At 48.4% G+C, this 14,165-nt stretch overlaps 1 protein-coding gene across 1 annotated transcript in view; it reads right to left on the bottom strand.

The window, feature by feature from the left end:
* Positions 1-615: 615 nt before the first annotated feature.
* Positions 616-14,165, bottom strand: part of ttll7 (tubulin tyrosine ligase-like family, member 7) — a gene marked incomplete at both ends in the record, with an annotated part of 41,517 nt that continues 27,967 nt past the window's right edge. The window contains 8 exons of the mRNA XM_083672315.1: positions 616-736; positions 5,224-5,397; positions 7,162-7,322; positions 8,522-8,602; positions 10,210-10,344; positions 11,141-11,433; positions 13,664-13,826; positions 13,857-13,934. Coding sequence (XP_083528441.1) covers positions 616-736; positions 5,224-5,397; positions 7,162-7,322; positions 8,522-8,602; positions 10,210-10,344; positions 11,141-11,433; positions 13,664-13,826; positions 13,857-13,934 — 1,206 coding nt within the window. The remainder of the gene's footprint in view (positions 737-5,223; positions 5,398-7,161; positions 7,323-8,521; positions 8,603-10,209; positions 10,345-11,140; positions 11,434-13,663; positions 13,827-13,856; positions 13,935-14,165) is intronic.

Here is a 14,165-nt window from a genome sequence, read left to right as displayed (position 1 = left end):
TAAGTTAAGACAACAAAAATAAATAACAACAGCACCAATGAGTCTGCATGTGTTATAAGCAGCAAAAATACGCACATTGTTTTTCTTTTTCTTTTTTTTTGCATCCGCTTTCTCAAAGAAGGGATAACTTTGTTAATCTCATTCCATCTGCATTCTGCTTCAGCATTCACTGCATTCATGGAATATTTTACAAAATAAATTAAATAATCCTTGTTTTGTTGAAGTTTTTGTTTGACCTTTACAGTACCATGACTTAACTGTACAGTGAACAGGTATAATACAGCAGGTACAATGAGAGAGGGAGAGAGGAGGGGGAAAGGGCTGCATGAGGAACTGTTCCATCGTCTGACACTCACAGGAGTGGAGCCCATATCAGGAGCACTGTAGGAGCCCTAGGCTGGACTGGGCTGGACTGGGCTGGGCTGGGCTGGACAACGGTGAACAAGGGTGTTAATATCCGCCATATGCTCTCGCCTTTGTTTGTCCTCCCAGGGAGACTTGGGCGAGGTCCAAGGTCCAAAATCTGGTTTAGCCCTCTCACCTGAGGGGAGACTGGGGGTCAGGGGTCAGGGGTGAGGGGTCAGGGGTCAGCGGCTGGCGTGGGGGGCATCTCAGTCAGAACTGGCCCATCCTGGTGGTGAACAGGCTGCGGGAGCGTGGCATAGCTGAGGAGACGCGGCCAAAGCTGGACGAAGGCCACTTCATGATGAACTGGGAGGTCACTGGCAGCAGATACCTGGACAGACGGAATAGAGGGAGGGAGGGATTGGTCGGGGGATGAGGGATTGGACAGAGGGCATAATGAGTGGATTAGACAGGCAAAGGTCACCATAAAGAGATCAGGCCGTATTAACCCCCATGCTGCAAGCTGCCCATCCCATCCCCGCTTAAAACTTACATCACAAGCTAAGGTTATATGGTTACCCTCTCTTGTTCCAGTCTACTGATGCTTGTCCCTTTCTAATGACAAGCTATGACATGTTCAAGCAGTTACTGAGGAAAGAGACAGACCTGGCTGACAGAGGTAGAGTGAGAATGTGAGAATGACACCTGTGCCAAGTGAGATTGATCTAGAATTCATTCTAGCATTCTACCACTGTTTTCCCTGGTAACTGGCCTTGGATAAGGCTGGTTCTGTAAGCTACCTTAACTGTACCATACAAAGCATGGCATAAATAGAGCAGGAGTATTAAAGCATGATATGCAACTACCAAAACAAAAAAAAACACTACTCCTGCTTTCACTATCACAAGAGTAAAAAAAAACAACAAGCTACTATAATGTAACTGTAGTTGTTTTCATTAAGCAATCTAATAAAACAGCAGCCACCGCTAACCGTATGGATTACGCTGTGAAATAATGTCCTCCGTTAGCTAGCAGATAAAACTGTTCCCCCTGACAGCCTTTCCCTGTAAAATAGCTCCTGGACAAATTAGCAGAGCGGCTTCTTCTCCTAAAGCTGACCGAAAGAAGCCTCAACAGAGCCCAACCCAGGAGAGTTGGAAGGATTCAAATTAACTTCATTTAGTTCAACAAGAATGTCCTTGAAAAGCGCTCAAGTGGGCCGTGTGGGTACTTGTCAAGCACATCGTTTTTCGACAGCAGATACAAGTACCTTACAGTACATTGGCTGTTCTACAGCTCGACCACTCAATGGAGCAAGGCAGAAAAGAGAGGATGGCAGGATTACCTTTTACCCATACCCTCTCATACACCCCTCTGTTTACTCTCTCTACAGGACATAGCTTTCAGAACAGCTTCTCAGAAGTGACATTTAGACATATGACTGTCGCGGGATTTAGTTTAACATCTGGATTCTAGGTTTCTCATTACAGTATGTTGCTTTTCCTGTAGGCTTCCACTATCTGGGTTTTATTAGCCTTGTGATCAGGGATCAGTGCTAGGCTGGGGAGTATTACTAGATGCAGGATATCTCCTAAAGTCATTACCATATGTGCTCTGCTCCACACTTGTTGGAATGCCACTCAAAAACATGAAATTCAAATATGGAATATATGTGGTGGTGTTGGTGATTATTGTGTGTTCTCACAGTGCTTCTCTTGAATTCACTTTGAGAACATTCTGTCCATATATATATATATATATATATATATATAAATATCACTTGATGGGGGTCCCTAGGTCCGCGTCCAATCCCCCCTCTGCAGGCTATGTTTAATTGGACTCTATGTAACACTTCTTCTCAGTCCTCAGCTTTTGATCATGGAGGAGTTCTCGCAATAACCTGCCGGTTGAAAGCCCAGGAGAAGCCGCCGCGGTGAAGCCCAGCTTCAGTTAAATCCATCAATGAGAAAGCGCTCCACTCATTACATGCAAAACCAGGCGCTCCCGTGCAGCACAGGCCGCTCTGCTGACAGGGCTGTTCAAGGTCTCTGCTGGAGACGCGACTGCCACGCGGAATTAGCAACACGTGCAGACGAATGTTAACGCCGTCATCAGGGACTTAGAGAGGTTGTTAGGAAGACTAACGTGATCAAACAACACACAGTCGTGGAGAAGGTCATCTTCAACCCAAATCCATGATAAACCCCAATTAACCCAGATTATCAGAGTAAACTTTTTGTGTTCAAAAGACAAATCTAAACACGGTACAAAACTTCTGTTATAACGGGAATCATCTTTGGTTAGTGCAGTAATCCAGGCCTACTGTAGGAACACCCAGTCATAGAGTTGAGTGGCTGCTATGTCCATGTGTTGTGCCCACACAGAGACAGAGAGAAGGCCTGATTTGAGATCTGTGTGATTACTGACTCCAGCTAGGAGAGACACTTGAGGGAGAGTGGGCTTGTGTGTGTAATATGGAGACCCCTGAGGGGCCTCCCCACACTCAGACCCACTCTCGTGTGTACCAGACTTGACAAGTGCTGTGTGTGTGCGCGTGCGTGTGTGTGTGTGTGTGTGTGTGTGTGTGTGTGTGTGTGTGTGTGTGTGTGCGTGTGTGTGTGTGTATGTGTGTGTGTGTGTGTGTGTGTGTGTGTGTGTGTGTGTGTGTGTGTGTGTGTGTGTGTGTGTGTGTGTGTGAACGGGCCCGACAGAGAGAGAGAGAGATTGTGGCAGCATGAGGTTTCGGATTAGCGTGGGTCCAGACACGTGACAGTGGAAGTGAGAGTCTGAAAAAGGTGACAGGTGCAAGATCGTGCTCTCCTCATACGACATAATGTCCCCCATTGAGACAAAGCATATGAGGCTAATGACAAAATAACCATAATCGTCTCTCCTCTCTCTGAGGAGTTGGCTGGTGGCAATGAGGCATTCCCTGAGTGTCTGATGGAATGAGAGGAGAGATGGTCGCTGTGTTGTGAAAATGCAAAGCACACAGTGCAATAAGATTGTGTGTTACTGACATAATTGTGTGTCAGTAAAAAGTTCTCACGCAGTGAAGCTCAGTGAAGCTCTGATTGCATGTCGTATGCATGTTGACTGGCTGTTTTCCGACAGTGTAACTTTGTTTCCTTGCCTTGTTTCCTTTCCTTCATGACCTACTGATCTATACAGACTCCCAAGTTGAAATCAATGTGGTGAAATGTAATCTATCCCATCCTTTAACCAATCAACCATTATCTAACCTTAATTTAGCCTGGTAGGTCAGTGAGAGAAAGAAGCGGAAGCTGTGTTAGACTGTTGGGACCCAGTTTCAGTGAGTAAGTGAGCAGGTGGGCGTAGGGGTGAGGGGGTGAAGGGAGTAAGGGGTGGGGGGATGAGGGAAGTTAAGGGGATCAGTGTAACCAAATCAAGCAGAGACCTGCGTCAAGGGGCGAGGTGGCAGAAGAGGAAGAAGCAGCAGAGGCGGAGCCATGGGCGGAATCTGCTCCAGCAGCCAATGGTGAGCTTCACCAACACAGTCCATACACACACATACACACGCACGTACAAACGCACACACGTACAACCACACACACACACACACACACACACACACACACACACACACACACACACACACACACACACACACACACACACACACACGGAGAGGAAGATAAGGAGAGATAGACCAACTTATTCTTAAATTGAAAAGAGAAAAAAATCCCTCCAAGGATTATATGGATAAGCAAGTAAATAGAATTCGTTCATGCAGGTGACTAATTTCCCTTTCAAAGACATGATGAAGTCTATATACCTACAGCAGTTGTACCCCCCCTCCTCCTCCCTCTTCCCCACCCTTTTCATTGAAAGAGGAGAGCATTCAAAGAGAAGGCGTCAAGTTGCTCAAAAGGGGATTCTTTAACACTGACCACTGTTACTCTAAACCCCCTATAAACTCAGTGTCTCCACAAAACCCTCCCGTTTTTTTATGATGAAGTTTTAAAAGTGCAAAGTAAAACACTGGTGTTAAACATTGGCTGGGTTATGAATCATGTAAAAGCAAGCCCAGGAAGGAGCTCTTGTAAGGTCATTTGTGGCGCAGCTCATCTGGATCATAATTGAATTAAGCTGGCCTCAGGGGGGCCCACTAACCTGAGCGCTAATCTGAGGGTCATTATTTCCTGTTAACACCACCCCCCACCAACCCCCACCAACTCCTGTGTGTTTTAAAAGCTAACTCGCTCAAAACCAACCGCTGACTCCTTGGAGGATCGACCATAAAAATAGAGGAATGCAGATTCACGGGGGTTAGGTGTTTGGGGGATGGAATGTCTAGTTGTTTTAATCTAGTGAGGCACAAAAACGTTCTAGAAAAGAGAAGGCAATGTAATCAAATTCAAATGAGAGCCAAAGTGTGTGTGTGTGTGTGTGTGTGTGTGTGTGTGTGTGTGTGTGTGTGTGTGTGTGTGTGTGTGTGTGTGTGTGTGTGTTTGTGTGTGTGTGTTGAAGGGTAAGCGGGATGGTTCTGAGCAGTGGTGGTAATAACAGAGGGGGTGTGGCAGAGTTAGGCTTCTTCTTAGTGATGTTAGGCAAAAGTCAACTCTATATAAAAGAGAAGACGTACCCACATCCCACTGGTTTCAGGTGCTGGACAGAGAAAAAATATGAACAAAATAATATAAAGTAATGCTTTAAAAGATATGCTCCCAAACACACATTTATTGACGAGACACAGACATTACACAAAGACATTAACAACATGTTGTACTGTAATGACAGGCGAAGATCTCAAATGCCAATGGAGCTTAGAACATCTCCCCAATGAACACACCAAAGTTGAGGAACATTACTCATCATGCCTGCAGGGAGATACTGTCGGGTGGACCTGGTCCTTACCTGGTGTCGTCCCACTCGGGGCTGAGGCCGGTGAGGGAGCCGCGCGACTCGGACACAAACTTGTAGACGACGAGCAGGCAGTCTCTGCACAGCTGCACCAGCCTCTGGCAGCACTGCAACTGCTGCGGCGAAACCACCTCGCTGCTCTTACTGAAGATGGTCTCCCACGACGAGCTGCACCACAGAGCACACACACACACACGCACGCGCACACGCACGCACACACACACACCCACACACGTATAAACACACACGTATAAACACACACACAAAGACATGAAGGTGGATACAAATAAATCCTGTACATTTAACCCCCTTTATCACACTGGACATCCCCCCGACTGAGAGACAGTGGTTCACAACTGAAAGGGAACCGAGGGGGGCATTTGATGTCTTCCCATTTCAGTTCTTTGGGTTTTGAAAGGTTTTTTTCAAAGCCCCGTTAAATTGTCCCACAATAGTCGCGAAGCCCCGTGTTTGATTGTTGAAGTTGCTCAGATAAAATATCAAACAGGGGGGTCTCGGATCTGTGAGTGTTACGTTTGCCGCCGCCGACGCTGATCAGTGAGGTGGGGCTCCCTCACAGTCGCCACATGACGGCGGCCCCCCGTGGTGTTGATCCCGTAGACTGTGGAGCGCATCCCTGATCAGACGTAAGCAGCATGTGGCGGCAGCACGGCTAGGGGGGCAGTAGCTAATCCCCCCGACACCTCGGACTCTCATCAAGTGAAATAAAGCCACTCTGAAAACGGGCCCGTTCACACACACACACGCACGCACGCACACACACACACACACACACACACACACACACACACAGACACACCGACACAGGCAAAGGCAAAGGCAACAGAGGCCTCTCCCTCCCTCTCTCCCTCTCTCTCTCTCTCTCTCTCTCTCTCTCTCTCTCTCTCTCTCTCTCTCTCTCTCAATTACCAACAGTAGCAGCAGCAGCAGAGCCGGTTCTACTACAACCCACAGAGCCGCCCCCTGCAACGGGCGAGACGCCGCCGCTGCTGCTGAAGAAAAAGAATATGGAGAGGGAGGAAGGGAACACCTTCATCAGAAGGGATGAAAGATGGCTGCCCTACAGCTGGTTGTCTGAATGATACTCTGTCTGTCTGTCTGTCTGACTGTCTGTCTGTCTGTCTGTCTATAGGGACACAATACAGGCGAATGAAAAAAATAATAAACTCTCTAAAAAGCCACTTAATGTCACCTAAAAAAAAAAAAAAACTTCAAAGGATTGGATAACAAACAATAAAGTAAGGAAGTAGGAGAATGACACCTACTTTAGCCCCTCTTCCTCCCTTCCTTCTGACACTCTTGGCTGTAAAAAGCCCTCATAAACAAGACCTATTATGCAGACGCTGAAATGTACCTTCTCTGATAGACACATGTTGCTTTCATCCCTGAAGCGTTCTAAAGGATGAGTGGAACAGACTGTCTGTGTCATTTCCTAGGTCATATCAACAAGCAAATGCCCCAGCTGTCAATCAAACTGGGTTATTGCAGAAAGTGGGGGGATAGTAGAACAGTATGTACGTCTTATCGGATTAGACTGCAGACCATAGAGCTCGGTACTTTATTTTTATGACTGCATATTGTGTACAAGAACAATGGTACAGTAGATGGTAGATGGTATGTCTTGAAAAATGGTGGGCAGAGCGTTGAGTCTTTTCACTTCTGCAATGTCAAGGAGCGGGGAGAGAGACTGATTTCTCAGACGTTGGAGAGAAAGAGCAACCTGCCAGCGACTGAGAGAGAGAGAGAGGCCTACTGTTAGAAAGAGACCTATCAGCTCGCTGTAGGGGAGACCTAGCTCCCTTTATTACAGAGCAGACCCAGGTCAAATACATGAGGTATTTATCTCATGAGTGCTTGAAGTAGCTTGGCATTTGCACTTTTGAGACAATTCTAGACTCCCATTGTACCTACCCGGTGTTGGAGAAACAGTTCCACAGGCCCTGCCCGTGGCTCCAGAGCAGGCGGTTGAAGACTCGGTTGAAAAGGCGATATAAATGTAAACTGTCCACATCGGGCTCCCTCCAGATCCGCTGCAGGGCCGAACGCACGTTGGTCCGGACGATGTCCAGAACCTTCATATAAAACATTAAACAAACACAAGAGAGAGAAGGAGAAAGAGAGATCGAATCAGGGTTAAAAATGCAAGGAGGACAAGTATGAAAGACCCCCGGAAAACAGGACGAGGTAGCGAGCCAATTAATGAAGAATCAAGCGGGGAATCTGTGAGGTTTTTCAGTTCATTGTCTGACTTTCTTATCTCGCGGCTATCTCGGTGTGTGCATTTCCATACACGCAGTCAAACACACACATGCACCGATATGCTCGCAGGCACACTTGCACGCGTAATCATGCTGAGTACATGGTGGAGCGGGGGGGGGGGGGGCATGGGGCAGCTGGGGTAGGAGAGAGCTGCTCAGGCCAACACGGAGGAAGCAGAGGAGAGAGGTAATTGCGTGAGGAAGTCTCGTGGAGAAGTGTGTCAGTTAGGGAGCGGTCTGATGACCCCCTGCCACATTCCTCCCTCTCTCACTCCCTCCCTCCCTCCCTCCCTCCCTCCCTCCCTCTTCTCTCTTTGCATTGCTCAGTCTGAGGTCCCCTGCCTCCTCCCTCCCTCCCTCCCTCCCTCCTTCCCTTCCTCCATTCTCTTGACGTTGTTCCGAGCCCAGAACCACAGCCACAGCCTTTGATAGCTCCCTATATTATTACCTGCGTGTGTGATGGGGGATGATTTCTCAGCAGAGATGCCAATTTTAATGAGCTAGTGTAGCGCTGAGAGGAAACTTCTCCCACCTCCTACCAGCCTCCAATGGTAATCTGGTGGCAGCGCTACGAAGCTAGCACAGCTAGCTAACATCTAGCTTTCATTAGACAGGACAAGAGAATCAGAATACCGACCCACCAGAGCCCACATATACAGTATAAGGCACAAGAAGAACTGTAGGATCTGGCTCTGTTTTTGTTTTGTTTATTTGTATTATTTTGGTCCACGCCCCTGATGCTGTCAACAATTATAATGCTTTGCATGGCTGCTTTCTATCTAGGAAAAGTTAAATGTGAGCTGACTGGGTAGGTGTAAGCAATGCCTCTTCCTAGGTTCCGCCATTTTGCAGCGAGTGAGGGCAGAAAGAGGGGGGGTGAGTTTTTGGAATGGAATGTAGCCCATGCCTTAGATAGCACTCCAAAACATTATATATAATTGCAAGGTCTGACTCTAAATTTATTGTTCTGGGATAACGGAATAGGATAACAAAAGACTGTTAAAGACACTGACCTTCCTTTGTTTGGTAGAGTCCAACTTCACAAGCCAGTACGAGGCAACTTTTGGTTTGTGGTACTTCCAGTTGTCTAGTATCTGAAAAGGAGAAACCAAAATCAGCAACCTGCACAGTATATGTGTATTATTCAGCAGTTGGGCCGTAGAGTTTTATGTTATGTTTGTTTGTATACTTTCCTTAACAAAGAAGTGTAGCATCAAGCAAAAACGCCCTCAGCATTTTTTAAAAAGCATTTGCAATGAGAGAATAAGCCAAAACCTTCTTCTCTTCCTATTCCAATGTGTCTCTTTCTCTAGTTCTCTCCCTCCCTCTCTCTCTCTCTCTCTCTCTCTCTCTCTCTCTCTCTCTCTCTCCTCTCTCTCTCTCTCTCTCTCATTCCTCATTCTGTGGGTATTGTTACGATGGTTTTCTTACCGTTCAGGGCTGTATTGCGTTTGTGTTGCCTGTGAGACAAAATCAATGTTTGTGGCGGAGAGATGGCAAGAACCACAGACAAGCGCTCACCGCAACGAAATAGCCCCTTTTCAGTGCGAGACGCTGACCTGCAAGTGTGTTCTATACTCTCCTGCCACCGCGTCTTCACACAGTCTACAGCCATGTGTCAGTCTGGCTTGGCTGGGGTTAGACAGGGGTGTAATTGACCTAAAGTGCTCTCTTTTACTCCTTTATGGTGCAGCTGTGGATCTGGTGACAGGAGGGGGAAAAAGCCACCTTCAGCTGAAAGCCGAAGCCCCACTTTGAGACATTATTTGCACGTGGATTCCAAGTGTATAGGTGATGGCGTATATTGGTAAAGTCTCTGTATTCCCATAGGTTCACTCCCACGCTCACATCATAGTGTACCTATGGGCTGTTGTAATATTGTTGACTTACACATGCTACTGGTACACCTACGTACTGTATCCTGCAGGGAAACTAGAACCCCGTCTTTTATGTATGTCAACTCCTTTACTTTCAGCTAAGAGCAGTGTGTTTAAGCTAAGTTAAAGTAGGACGTGGTAAGCCATGGCTAGAGCATTTACTGTATATCACATGATTCACTTGCTGAGTATAATCATTTAGAATGACTTTGACACCAACACATTATCACATACTGTAGTTATAGATTGGACTTTCATTGATTTTTTGGACTTTCATAGAACTTTTTTCCATCAAACACATATAACAACCACTTGCATTCACAAACACCTCAAATAGTCGTACTCTCAACTTTGAATCACGAGGAGCTTCAAACGCAATAAACCCCTGACAATGAATATTTCTCATCTCCTGAGTGAGTTGACGAGTCACACAGGTGCAGCTACTCATCTTTGTTTCCATGGCGCCCCAATTAGAGTTAATTACCTGGGCAGGTGGAGCAGTAATTGTCTCTCATAACCCCGGACAGGAACACTACAGCCAGCCAACCAGGGGAGAGGAAGGAGGCACTGATAAATACCCGGGAGCAGAGGGGAATACTATGGGACTTTCTACTGCCCACGCTCAAGCCACAAGGGCTTCTATAAAGACAATAGGCTGCCAGCCAGTCAGGAGGCCATTGTGAATAGGGTTGGAGAGGTCACGCTGGACACGTTGGCCACTGCGTCCCTCTGGAGATGTGCCCGCTACACACACACACACACACACATATACACACACACAGGCATGCACGCACACACACACACGCACACACACACAGACTTACTTCGTCCAGCACAGCCTCGGCCTCCTCCTCGCTCTTCCCAGGGAAGCGGATCCTCATGGCGCTGAGAGCAGCCAGGCTCTGTCTCGTCAGCTCTGCCTCCTGCTCCTTATTCCTCAGGTTCAGCACAGGCTCGCCCTACACGCACACACACACACACACACACACAAAAGCATATTGGCCATGAACACACACACACACACACACACACACATACACACACACACACACACATACACACACACACATGGCAACCAAACACACAAAGGGATGAAGAGAGGGAGAAAAATGAAGATGAATAGGGCTGGAATGCAAGTTAGGGCTCTTCTCTTTTCATCATGGGTTAGAGCTGAGATCTCCAGCTCACTGTCAGTGCACGCTGGGCTCAGAGAGAGAGAGAGAGAGAGAGAGAGAGAGAGAGAGAGAGAGAGAAAGCGCGTGCAAGAGAGAGAGTATGGTCGTAATAATTGGAGAGCACTCGGGCGGCTCATCAGAGAGGAGATATCACTAAGGCCTGCAGGATCCGACGAGGACACGGAGCCAAACCGTCTGGAGACGAGACAGACACCCAGACAGACAGTAGCGCTACGGTCGCCAAGGCTGTGATGTAGTGCTATAGTGAATGTAGGGTGGGGGTGGGGGGGGGGGGGGGGGGGTTACTGCTAGGCTTTCACTGTTCAAGCTAGAGACAAAGGATTCGGGGAGACAGGCTTGGAACTTCAGAGAGGTTGGGGGAACAACTTGAAAGGTTTCAACAGGCATAGATTGTACAGTCCAGTCTCAAAGGGCGAAAAAGACAGATTAGAATGAAGTGAAAGCCGTAGAAGAAAAATACAGATATAGACAGTGGAATGTGTGTGTGTGTGTGTGTGTGTGTGTGTGTGTGTGTGTGTGTGTGTGTGTGTGTGTGTGTGTGTGTGTGTGAGTTTCTCACCATATTGGCATGGATGGTGCCCAGGCTGCTGCTGTGTGGCACTCTGTGGGCGGAGACGCTGCGGCTGAGCGAATGAGAGCGCGGACAGGCGGAGCTCGGCCTCGCCAGGGGCGTGGCTGCAGGAACCGAGGGCTTGGCCAGCGAGGCTCGCGCCTCATTGGTGGGCGACTGGGCCATCAGCGAGGAGATGGACCGTGGGCAGGAGATGGAGCGTCTGATTGGTCCAGAGAGGGTTGGGGAGGCAGAGGGGCCGGTTCTTACCGGCTTCATCTGAGGTTTCCAGTGGACCCGACCTAAGAGCGAGAGGGAAAAAAAGAGGGAAAAAATAAGACATGAAATGAAGGAATAAAATGGTGACCTAAATAACCAAGTCCTAAGACGGGGATCGGCTCCCCTCTCTTTCTCTATCCCCTAACCCCACCACCCCCCACACTCTCTCTCCAAATGTCTCTCTCTCCCCCCAAACCCCTGCCCCTACTCTCTCTCTCTCTCTCCCTATCCCCTAATCTCTCACTCTCTGTCTCTCTCTCTTTCTCTCTCGCTCTCTCTCTATCCCCTAACTTTCTCCTACCCCTTTCTCTCTCTCTCTCTCCCTCACATACACCTCCCTCTCTCTCTATCCCCTATCCCCTTGTTCTCTCCCCTACCCCCCCCCCCCCCCCCCCCCCCCAATCTTTTCTCGCTCTCTTTCTCTCTCTCCTCTGCTTTTCATTGATTGGCGGGTGGCTTGGTCTGGTCTTGGCCGTTGGATATGAAGTGTGGCATTAGGAGACCCATTCCCAGCCCTGACGTGGTGGCCTATTGAATGTGGCTTTCATTAATCACTGCAGCATGTGTTTCTGTGGGCCAGGCCCGGCTGTTCCCTCCTCAAGACGGATTAGAGAGCAGAGCAGAGCAGAGCCGACCCTACAGCCCAGCCACAGACCCTCCCCAGCACTCAGTTTGAACCACCTCCAGCTTGTCCAGCAGCCAGTGTCTCTGTGCGTGTGTGTGTGTGTGTGTGTGTGTGTGTGTGTGTGTGTGTGTGTCAGATTCAGAGAGAGTATGAGTCTGGATTTAAGACAGTGTGTCTATGTCTGTCTTTCTATCAATGTGTGTGTGTGTGTGTGTGTGTGTGTGTGTGTATGTGTGTGTGCGCGTGGGCATGTTTGTGCTAATGGTACCGTTCCACTGGCGAACCTTCGCAGGGACGGAGGAAGTTGCCAAATGGAGCGCATTATAGGGCTTAGTTTAGGCCGCCCCCAGATGGGCGCTTATGGAGTCGGCGGAGGCAAAGTCACTCCAGCGCAGCCCCTCAAATCCAGCCAAATCACTGCTTTGTCCTTCATTCTGGAGCTAATGGAAAATCTCATGCTCGGGCCCTCTTGTTCAAGCAGAAAACAACTCCTTATTCCACAATGCGACACACAAAATACATTCTCTCCACCCGTAGAGGGGCACCAAAACTCTGGAAGAATGCCCTTACTTGAGCTTCGAGAGGTTTTGGTTGAAAGCGGTGGGGGGATATGAGTTTATAAACCCAGAGGAATGTTCAACTTATCAATCTTCCTTTCTATCCCAAAGAGCACATTTCAGGGCAATTTGTTGAAGGAGTTCTCAAGGTAAGCCACAGGCTTTCTCTCTCTCTCCCTCTCCCACCCTCTCTCCCTCCCTCCCGTCCTCTCTCCCTGTACTTATCCCCCAAAACTACACTTTTCCAGTGCCTTGCCTGTGTGTCTGTGAGTCACCATCAGATGACTGGTCTGGGACCTGTTAGAAAGCTTGTTAAACCACCAGTTAAGGCCCAGCAGTGTACAGTATATATGAGCCAGGAGGACCTCTGTGGCTATCGTACACTATTGCACGCAACACACAGACCAGGGGAGAGAGGAAAGAGTGAAGAGACATCCACACTGAAACAGCCAGCGGTGACTCTAATTAGAAAAGATGGATTTCACCTGTTTGACTTATTAATTAGGTAAACATTCCACGTAGGTTTACATCAGAGTCCGATTGAACTGTCACCACCAGGCCCAGCAAGGTATATCTGAAGACTGTGTGCTGGAGAGTGTGTCCCTTGATCTAAGATTGTGTGCGTAGAGTGAGAGTATATGACAGAGCAAGTGTGCGTGTGTGCGTGTGCGTGTGTGTGTGTGTGTGTGTGCGCGCGTGTGCGTGTGTCATAGAGTAAGTGTGTACATGCATATTAGTATGTGTGCGTATTAGAACATGTGTGCATGTACGTGCACTTGCATGAGTGTGTGTGTGTGTGCGTGTGCGTGTGTGTGTGTGTGTGTGTGTGTGTGTGTGTGTGTGTGACACAAAAGGTTGTTTTAATAATTAAGCGACCCTTGGAGACATCTGGAAGGCATCAGCAGAGAGGGTCCTCTCATATAACAGGCTCCCCAATATAACAGGGAAGGAAATGGGAGAATGTCTTGGAATGAAACATGGGCCATCCTGGAAGAGGACAAGACTCTGATTGCTAATAAAGAGATTCCCAGATTTCCCCCTGGCCTCCTCCTTTATAAGACCTGCCCTTACCCGAGCGCTCCGATGAGGATTTATACTTGTTCTCTCCCAGGTCGTATGAAACCTTCTTCTCCCTCTTCTCTCCCTCCTCCCTCTGCTCCTCCCTTTCATCCTCCTCTTCCGAGCCAGAGGAGCTGCTGTTGTTGGCGCTGCTGCTGCTGCCATCACCACCACCTCCACCACCTCCACCACCTCCACCGACACCGCCGCCACCTCCACCTCCACTGCTGTAGTCCCTTTGTTTCCTGGGCGTCTGCGTGCTCTCAGGCATGGAGGACAGGGGCTGACAAAAAACATGCATACAGTACACACACACACACACACACAGACACACAGACACACACACACACAAAACACGCACACAAAAACACGCACACAGAGACACACAGAGGGGGAAGATGATGTCAGCACCCACAGATACACCCTTCAACCTTAGCCAATTACCGTCTGTCACTGTGAGAGGCAGAGAGGACATGGCGGGCCTGTGTGTGTGTGTGTGTGTGTGTATGTGTCA

This window comes from Argentina silus (assembly GCF_951799395.1).
Source record: "Argentina silus genome assembly, chromosome: 6".
NCBI lineage: Eukaryota > Metazoa > Chordata > Actinopteri > Argentiniformes > Argentinidae > Argentina > Argentina silus.
Note: the sequence above shows the minus strand (reverse complement) of the source record. Positions and strands in the feature narration are given on the sequence as shown.